Source organism: Bison bison, unplaced genomic scaffold (assembly GCF_000754665.1).
Source record: "Bison bison bison isolate TAMUID 2011002044 unplaced genomic scaffold, Bison_UMD1.0 scf7180017864469, whole genome shotgun sequence".
NCBI classification, from domain to species: Eukaryota; Metazoa; Chordata; class Mammalia; order Artiodactyla; family Bovidae; genus Bison; species Bison bison.
In genome coordinates, this window is record NW_011495030.1 from 2,627,390 (window position 1) to 2,636,667 (window position 9,278).

A 9,278-nucleotide genomic window follows, 5' to 3' on the forward strand; every position below is an offset into this window, starting at 1 on the left:
CAATTTGGCAGTAAACACCAAGAGCCTTAAAAATGTTCCTCTGCTTTCATTCAGTAATTCCATTTCAGAGAACCTATCTGCTGCAAAGGATTAAAATGCTGCTCATTGATATATTAATATAAAAATGTATTATATATAAAAACGTGCATTTCATATTAAAAGAAAAAAAAATGGAAATAATCCAAATGGCCAACAATAGAAGAACTATCTATTTAGGCAGCAATGGTCACAGCACACACTATGATTCTGCAATTATTATGTTTTCATTTTCATGATCAGTAACTGAAATAAAAGATGCACTTTAACACAGGATGTAACATAGAAATTCACCACTAAGCACCTTATTGATTGCAATGTCCTCCTTTTTATTAAATTATAAAACTGGCTGTCAATGTACACATTTTTGGAAATGCATTTTTCTGCTTTTGTGGAGCACATGATTTTAAACAGACAAAATATTTCTATATTAACTTCCCAGTCTTCGAGCTATTTTGCACGGGTAGCCAAACTACCAAGTATAGACATTATAATATACAGTCAGAATTTATGGAAAATATTACAAAGACAAATGCCTTAAAAAGATGATAGTGCAGAGAAAACCATAGCTCTGAAACAGGTATAAAAATTTAGTCAAAATATTTTAGTCCATTATGGCTTTGCATAAAGCTTCAAAGGAAGAAAACTGAAGACACTACTCATCAAAGGCACTTAAAGAAATGTAATAAAATACTTCTTTGAGTTTAGTTTTGAGTCCGACAGTATTTTTTATTTATCTTTTTCACATTCCGTCTCTCACTGAAACAGTTCTGGAAGGCAGCTATTAATAAGGAAAAATAGTTATCATTTCTTAATATACATGTTAAAAATACGCAAACAGAATTAATACAGATTTTGGTCCGTGGAAGCAGGTAACAGTATCAGACTGTAGTATTTCTCTTAATTCTGAGCCCAAAGCCCTCAATTCCCCAGACGCAGGCCCCTGGGCTCCCCAGGAGGTGCTCCGCCATCACCACAGTGCGCTGAAACTGGAAAGAGCCATCCTCCCTGCCTGGTGGGAGCACTGCTCCGAGGGAACGCCGCGGAGCACACAGGAGTCAAAACTTGGGCCTTATAATTCTGTGTCCCGGTATCGGGAAGGCTGGCCGTAATAACCGCGCCTTGAGTGTTCTGACAGCTGCTGCCGGTATTCCTCCTCCTCAGCATCACTGCCATAGCTTCCTCTGGGATCCTGATAAAGCCTGGCAGGGCCTTTCTGTGGCTCGGGGGGCCTGGAACTAACAAAGAGAGAGGGTTACATGCAGCCCAAAGCTCAGGCCTCCGTGCCCGTCTGTGCTGCATGCAGTGGGCAACTGCCCAGGACAGATGACTTACCTGAGTCACACCCTGCTGACAAACCAGGGCACTCCTGGCCCCGTTCCAGGTTTACAGAGTGGTGGAATTGAGGATAGGAATAACAGGTCAAAGCCAATACTCACTCAAGTAGTGAGTGGGGAAGACAGACACATACTCTCTGACCTAAGAACCCTCCAGCCCGATGAGGGTGTCTTCCTGAGATCACTGGTTAAAAGTTCACAAGCAGAGTGAGTTCTTCACCAGTTTTGGTCAATTATACCAAGTCCCCCTCTGTTGCCAGGGGCCTCCTGGTCAGCTGTGCCACTATTTGATTGGTAAAGAAGAAACTTGCCTCTAGTTTTCTATTGCTGTAAAATTAGACTCTAGTTTCCAATCAGAATGGCTGCAAGAAAATGCGGTTTTGTTTCCTATTCTCGGATGCAAGAAATGATCCAGTGTAAAACCTCAACAAGACGACTCTGTTGATAATCACTACTGCCTATGCAGCACTTTAAACAGAAGGCATCCTACCAACACCAGTCAATTGATGTTCCCTTTCCCTCAGACCACAGCTCACATACAGCCTGACTTTGCTAAGTGACACAAAAGGATTACTGAGCTTGTTGGCCAACAGCTAGAAAATATTAACAATGAAACAACTGGCATCTAAACCCCAGGAATTTTGCTCACGAACTATCTTAACACAATTTAATGCATCTGTGGCTCCAATTGGATTTCCCCGGTGGCTCAGGAGTAAAGAATCCACCTGCAATGCAGAAGCTGCAGGAGATGTTGGTTTTATCCCTGGGTGGGAAAGATCCCCTGGAGGAGGGCATGGCAACCCACTCCAGTATTCTTGCATGGAGAATCCTATGAACAGAGGAGCCTGGTGGGCTACAGTCCATAGGGTTGCAAAGAGCTGGACACAACTGAAGTGACTCAGCATGCACACACATGGCTCCAGTGGGTCTAATGGGACTGACTTGGATTGTCAGTGATTACACTGTGTTGCAGAAGGAAATGGCAACCCACTCCAGTATTCTTGTCTGGAGAACTCCATGGACAGAAAAGATTAGTCGGCTACAGTCCATGGGGTCGCAAAGGGTGGGACATGATTGAGCGACTAAACAATAACACTATGTTAGTTTTAGCATGCAATCAACACTACCATAAAACTTTGACTCTATGGTCTTCATAATTAAATTTGACTGAATAAGTAAACAGTTTACCAGGAGGAATTAAAAAACAAACTTTCTTATTACTTTGAAATGTAGGTGAAAAAAAAATTCTTAAGCATCAAAGTCCTACATAAGCCCCTTTTTTAGACCTATACCCTCAGAGCAGCCCTTACCTTGTGTACTGGGGTGGGCCAGGGTCCGGCTTGTGTGTTTTGATTGGAACTGCATAGATATCAGGATGCTTCTGAGCAATTTCAATCTGCAGAGATTACGGGGGTAAAAAAAAGAATAAGAGGGAAGGGATGAATGACTAGCCAGTCAGCTTGCTCATTTCCTGCTGCTTCCATTCTCCAATCCCATTTTAGCCAAGAAGAGGAAAAACAGAAGCAAACCTCTAGTTTCCAGAGTTGTATGTGATGCCTAGTGGTAAATGTCAAATAGGAAAAATGTTTAAAACTAATGAAAGTCTGCCACATGCTACAACATGGTTGAACTTTTAGGACACTATGCTAAGTGAAATAAATTAGCCACAAAAAAGACAAATATTGTATGATTCCACTTCTGTGAGGCTCCTGAGCTGTCAAATTCATAGAGACAGAAAACAGAACAGTGGTTAATGGGCTGGAGGAGGGGAAAATGAGGAATAATTAATATACACAGAGTTTTAGTTGGGGAGGATGACAAAATTCTAGAGACCAATGATAGAGATGGTTACACAAAAATGTGAACATACTAATGCCACCGAACACTTAAAAATGTTAAAGATGGTAAGTTCCATGTATATTTTACCACCAAAAGAAGCAAAAAAGAAAAAGAGTGTGGGTCATCTCTTGTCTTCTGAGATGGCCCACACTCTGTCCAAAGTGTTTGCTTCTCCCAGGGCCGGCCACTCTTGCCTTTTGAGACAGACTGCATTCTGTCTGTGGGATGTATCTCTCTAAATACATCCACTTTGTTACTAATTACTTTGTCTCTCACTGAATTCTTTCTGCAATGAGACATAAAGAACCTGAGTTCCAATAAGTCCTGACACCAGGAACTAAGGCCCCCTCCCAGTTGGAGGATGGAATTATGTGGACCCTCCTGACTTCAATCAACTACAGCCTGGACTCGGTCAACCTCTGTTCCAATTCCATGCTGAAGTCTTATCTGCTCAAGCCCCCTTATGAACATGCACATAGCCTTAGTCTTAAACCTCCCCAAATTCGCAGTTCAGAGACTGCTTTGGGAAAAGATCCCTTGTGTTCTCCTTACTTGCTGCAGGTAATAAATCCTTCTTTTTCCCTACCCTCTAAAAAAGAAAAAGGCTCAGAAGCACTACAATTGTTGTGACAAATTTAAATGAAGAAAACTCCCATAACCACTGGGCCAAAATGCTCCAGAAACCTTTACTTAACAAATGTTACAGTGAAAAATAATGTTGAAGAGGCCACAGATTTTCTTGTCACGCTTTCCTATTCCAGAACCCAATATAAAGTTCTGAAGCACAAAGAGCAGAATCCTATTCACCTGCAATGTCAGGTTTTCTTGACTGGAAGAAAAATGGATGTGCTAATAGCTGGCAATCTGAAAATGACACACCCATAGGATGTGCCTTTGTATCACGCACGTCAACATACCCTTTCATGTTTGCAGCAGTGGCAAAAGGACTGTAAATCACTACACTGCAATGAAACTTCTTTAAAATTCTTATTGTTGACACACTAAAATGACCCAGTGATTGAAAACAATTACCCTTGCATTCTGTGCTTCTTGGAGCTCTTGCATTCTCTGTAACTTTGCCTTGTGATCCATCTTCTCAAATATTTTTACTTTGCCCAGGACAGATTTGGGAGCATTGTGCTGCTCCTCACTGCCCTCTCCCGTCTCCTCACTCTCTGGGGGAGGGACGGGAGTGGAGGGCTTCAGTACAGGCCGTCCAAAAGTGGGTTTCGCTGCAATAGGAGGAGGACAACCTTTGGTAGATGCCCCTGGAATTTCGTTACCAGCAGCGGCTGAGGGGTTTGACTTGTATTCATAAGATCTGGAGAAGTCAAAAGATTCTTCTCTGTTTTGGGTTTTGGCCTGCAGAGAGCAATGACATAGTTTTAACCTTGAGCTTTCCGTTTATTTTCAAATCTCTATTAGTGATTTAATACACTCCATTTCCTGATCAGTTTCCAAAGGTGGTCAACAAATTCCACTCCAACAAGAAATCAAATACGACAAGGTACATGGCCAAGATCTGGCATCCAAAGCCCTACCTCACTCCCTACAGAAAAGTATTAAGGGCTCGAGGAAACCAAGAGGGTGCTGCGAGGCCTGCGAGTGCTAGAGGTGGATCAGACCTAACTCTGCCCTAGAGGAGATTTGAATCTTAGAGAGGACCTCAGAACAAGTCAGGCTTCAGGATGGAAGGGTGGCTCCTGAGTTCACACCATGCTGAGGGGACGTGCCTTGGCCCAGAGGTCCACCCAGAAGTGAGGAGACTGGGGTGGGGAGCGGTAAGGGAGAATATCATGCTGATGGCCACTTTGTCTTCATACTTCCATCCTAGGCCGCTTGTAAACTTTCACTCATCTATATTATTAGGTCACCAATTACCTCTAAGAGCTCACAATGAGTTATTACTTTCTTCTCATCTAAAGCACTGAGTTAGGAAGAGAAACTTTACTGGGTTCTAAGAGAAAGCCACAGTTATAGCTGTGATTCAGAGAGGATGAAAAATCATACGACGTGTGTCCTCACATTGAGTCTTTTCTGGACAATGGTTTACTTAAAAAATAAACTGTCCTCATAACGAGAGGCACTGTAAACAACAGTGGTGACTGTTTTCTTTAGCAAGTCACCAGGAAGGATTTTTTCAGGTGCATCTAAATCAGATTGTGGGCAGAAAAATTTAATTGGATAGAAGAAGAAAAACAGATTCTATGACAGGTGATTCCGGGCATGCAGTAGTCATCCAACTTTTATTCTTTCTACATAAACAAACAAACAAATAAAGAACAAAAGGAAACAAACACTAACAGTCCTAAAATTGTACCCTCTTCTAAAACTGCCTTTCCATTTTATGTTTTTGCCACTTCTTAATTTTTTGGATTCACCCAAAAGATAGGCTCCAGTGGAGAACCCAGTTGGTCAAAACCATAATCCAGTGCCATCTTACTGTGCATGCTCTGCCCTGGCTACGCTGGAGCTCCAGGTGAGCTCAATGTGTTTCTTCCTCCTTCCCATCCTGGGCTTCCCAGCCACGTACCTTGGGCGGCTCTGGCTTGAATGTCGGGGGCGGGCTATTGTCCCTAAGTTGATCTCTGCTAGCAGCCCTCCTCATCTGAGCTCGTGGCTCTGGGCTGGGTTTCCTTATGCTCTACAAGACATAAAGGTTCATTCACAACAAGAACATCCCAGCAGGAAGAAGAGAGCACTGGTCTTCTTTGCTGGAGTTCTTCAAACTTGTGGGAATTAAGATGTTAAGGTTCCTAATGTGCGTAAGTTGAGCTCCTGACCCAGTGCTTCTTTACTAAAAAGGCAGATACCTGGTATATTCTCCCATTAGCAAGTGCTTAAGGAACATTTTTTCCAAAACTAGCTGCATCTCTCCCTTTATAGTAAGAAAACAAGAGGTTTTTGTAAAGTTTTGTCACTAACAGCTGTTAATATTTTATTCTTTTTTTTTCATTTTTGGCTGCACCATGTGGCATCCATCATGCTAGTTTCCCACATGCCTGAAGTGGAAGTGTGGAGTCTTAACTACCTGACCACCAGCTGTTAACATTTTAAAGCATTAGCTCAACTGTATCTGCAGACATTCATGAGTTAATTTACTTTTTATGACTTGTCCGACAGTATATACTAATTTTTTTTTTTGTCATGGTGAATTGTTCCTCCTTTCAACTTACATATTTGGTCCTTCTATATTGTAAAAAACAAAATTCACTGAAACAACCTAAACTGCTGAAGAGAAGTCCACAGAAATCCAAATATGTGGAGAATTTTGTCTGCAAAGGTCATTATCCCAGTATTCTCTGAGGTGCAACCCATAACTGCTCTGGTCCTAACTTAGTGCTAGCAATGTGATTTCTAGAATCACAGAAGCAGTCTATTCACTGGCCAGTGGATGCATAGTACGCGAGATCAGACATATAATTAATCAATAAACTCAATTAAAAAACTGAAATACAAGAGAGAAGGAAACTGATGGGGAAACACTCAGGAGTTTTGGCAAGATTAGAAAGGTTAAAGGTAGGGTGGAGAAGAAAAAGCACAGATACCTAAGAGTACAGAGAGAGACCTAATCAAAGGTTACAAGTAAATACAACAATATTGTATTTAAAAACAATGCCCCACTGGTAATTTGGACAGCTGGCCTCACATCACGACATCGTGCCCAGGGGCATCTGTGGGGTGAGTGCTGATCACTCAGCCTCTCCCAGCACTGGGTTCCTGTCCCACTCCCCTCTGGACCATATCCACAATCACACAGGCATTAGCTTGGAATGAGAGGCTCCCTAGACATCTCCACTCCAACCCTTAGGAATACCTGCCTCAGCATCCTGAACAAGCTGTTGGCCAGAGCAATTCGAGTGAAACACCAGAACCTCCTTTTCCTGCCCAGGCCTGCCTCGCCTCACCTCCTCATGCTGCACCGGCTCCGAGGAGCGGGTGATGGAAGACACCAGCGGCTCCTCAGCTGGCTCATCCAGCTCATTGTCAGTGTAGGCACCTCCTTCACCGTCGGTGTCTTCAAAGTCACTGATGAGGCGGCTGTCGCAACTCAGATAGTCCGCGCCCATGGCGGTTAAGTAGGACATGCGGTCTTCGGGATCATCATCCATCCCTTCCATCTAGAGGAATTTGTTTCGGAGGGTCAGTGGGATCTGACATGGCTCCTGGGAGTGAGGACTCAAGAAAATTCCCAAGGGCACAGCCAAGGGACTGAAACCTTGACTTGTTCGAGAAAAGGAAGTTCACCTTTATCTTCCTGAAATCACTTGGCTTTAAAAGACTATGTAAATTTTTGTGTAGAGACTTAAATTAGAAACCCTCCAACCCTATCTCTCCTTGCCACCATCCATCAGGCTTCCTCACATTGTGCGTTTTTCTTCCAGAATCTGGCTCCCCTCCAGTTTTTTCTATTGAACTGGTCTCCCAGGGATAAGTGCATGCTGTCTGGAGCTGTATGCCTCTCCACTCACCCACGAGATTCTCAAATCCTTGAAGGCAGAAGCTCCATCGTGCTCAGCCTGTTCTCCCCACGGAGGCTAGCACAGAGCCGCAGTGGGCATAAGCAGTCAGTACATGCTAGATACTCTGACTGAACATGCAGTTCCCCAAGGGCAGGGCTAGGACTCAACCATTAACTGGTAATAGAGGCACTTAGGCAACAAAATCGTACCTTGAATGTCTCACAAACGACCTCAATTCAGCTGGACCACAGAATACCAGCACCAAGGGCTCCTAGTACCACAGGGAATTCTATAGTTTCTCTGCTTCCTTCCTGCAGTAGGGCTCTGTGAGAACTTCCTCCACAGATGAGAAGTGAGCCAAGGTTAGGAGCCTGTACCAGATTCTAGCGCTCTCTCATCACCTACTCAAAACCCTAGAACTCATCTTCTGCCAACCTTCTTTCGAACACAACGATTCCAATTCCATTAGCTTTTCTTCCTTCTATTAATTTTTAACTATGTTCTCCACGCCCTCAACCTAATGCCTCATCTCCACTCTGGGTTCCCCAGGTCCTTGGTAATAAGCTGTGGAGTTCAGCACAAGGTCTTGTAAGCTCTGATTAGTGTGCTTGGAACACAACACTAGTTACTACATTAAAAGCAAAAGGGAAGTGAATGTAGGGCTGCATATATCCCATTCTGCTTTTCTTGTAAAAGTCCCTTCATTTTGTTACTTTTCCAGAGAATTTACAAATTTTTGAACAATTGAAGCATATGTTGAGATTACTCGAAATGTGCATGGTTTTACTACATTCACTACCCTCTTGAGAAAAAAATTCAGACCACAGACTCTCACCTCACAGCAGAGCATCTGTGTCACCTACCTTTCCTTCAGAGACCCAGACTGCTTCTCCTTGCTGATGCTGAATCGTGTCTTTCAAGCTGCCAAACCAGCTGTCGTTGGCTGAATTGAGGTTGATTGTAGCTACAGAAATGTAAACCAAAAGGTGTGCCTCAATTTCACGTTTATTAGAAAATTTATTGGACATAACTTACCCTAACTTGTCATATTTCAGTTAAAACTTTAGCAAATGGAAGAGAAAGCTGGCACATAGTTGAACACTATTCTTTCAACTGAATATATTAAAGCTATTACCATCTATCTGTTGAAGTCTGCGTTATAGGTGGATGTCATAAAACTAAAAATGGATTTATGTTTATTTTTCAGAAAAGCTACCTTTAAAAAATATGTTTTTAAGAAATGAATTCGAGTCAGTTGTAGTAAGGTGGATCAACCTAGAGCCTGTTATACAGGGTGAAGTAAGTCAGAGAGAGAACAAATATCACATATTAACGCATGTATACGGAATCTAGAAAAATAGTACTGATGAACTTATTTGCAAGGAAGGAATGGTGATGCAGATGTAAAGAACAGACTTGTCAACACAGCAGGGGAAGGAGAGGGTAGGATGAATTGAGAAAGTAGCACAGACACATATACTATCATGTGTAAAACAGACAGCTAGGGAGAAGCTGCTCTGTGACACAGGGAACCCAGCATGGCACTCTGATGACCTAGAGCAGGTGGGATGGGAAAGGGAGAAGGAGGATCAAGAGGGACAGT

General features: G+C 42.8%; 1 protein-coding gene across 7 annotated transcripts in view; it reads right to left on the bottom strand.

Annotated features, from left to right (window-relative positions):
• Positions 1–341: 341 nt before the first annotated feature.
• The window catches only part of TJP2 (tight junction protein 2), a 104,063-nt gene continuing 95,126 nt past the window's right edge, over positions 342–9,278 (bottom strand). For 3 of the 7 annotated variants that reach the window (XM_010860648.1, XM_010860649.1, XM_010860653.1), the window contains exons 18-23: positions 8,539–8,639; positions 7,121–7,333; positions 5,746–5,856; positions 4,245–4,574; positions 2,684–2,769; positions 342–1,274 (exon numbers count right to left, since the gene is read on the bottom strand). In XM_010860648.1, coding sequence (XP_010858950.1) covers positions 1,109–1,274; positions 2,684–2,769; positions 4,245–4,574; positions 5,746–5,856; positions 7,121–7,333; positions 8,539–8,639 — 1,007 coding nt within the window. In that variant the 3' untranslated portion in view covers positions 342–1,108. The remainder of the gene's footprint in view (positions 1,275–2,683; positions 2,770–4,244; positions 4,575–5,745; positions 5,857–7,120; positions 7,334–8,538; positions 8,640–9,278) is intronic. The other 4 variants (XM_010860650.1, XM_010860654.1, XM_010860651.1 and 1 more) reach the window with 2 other exon arrangements.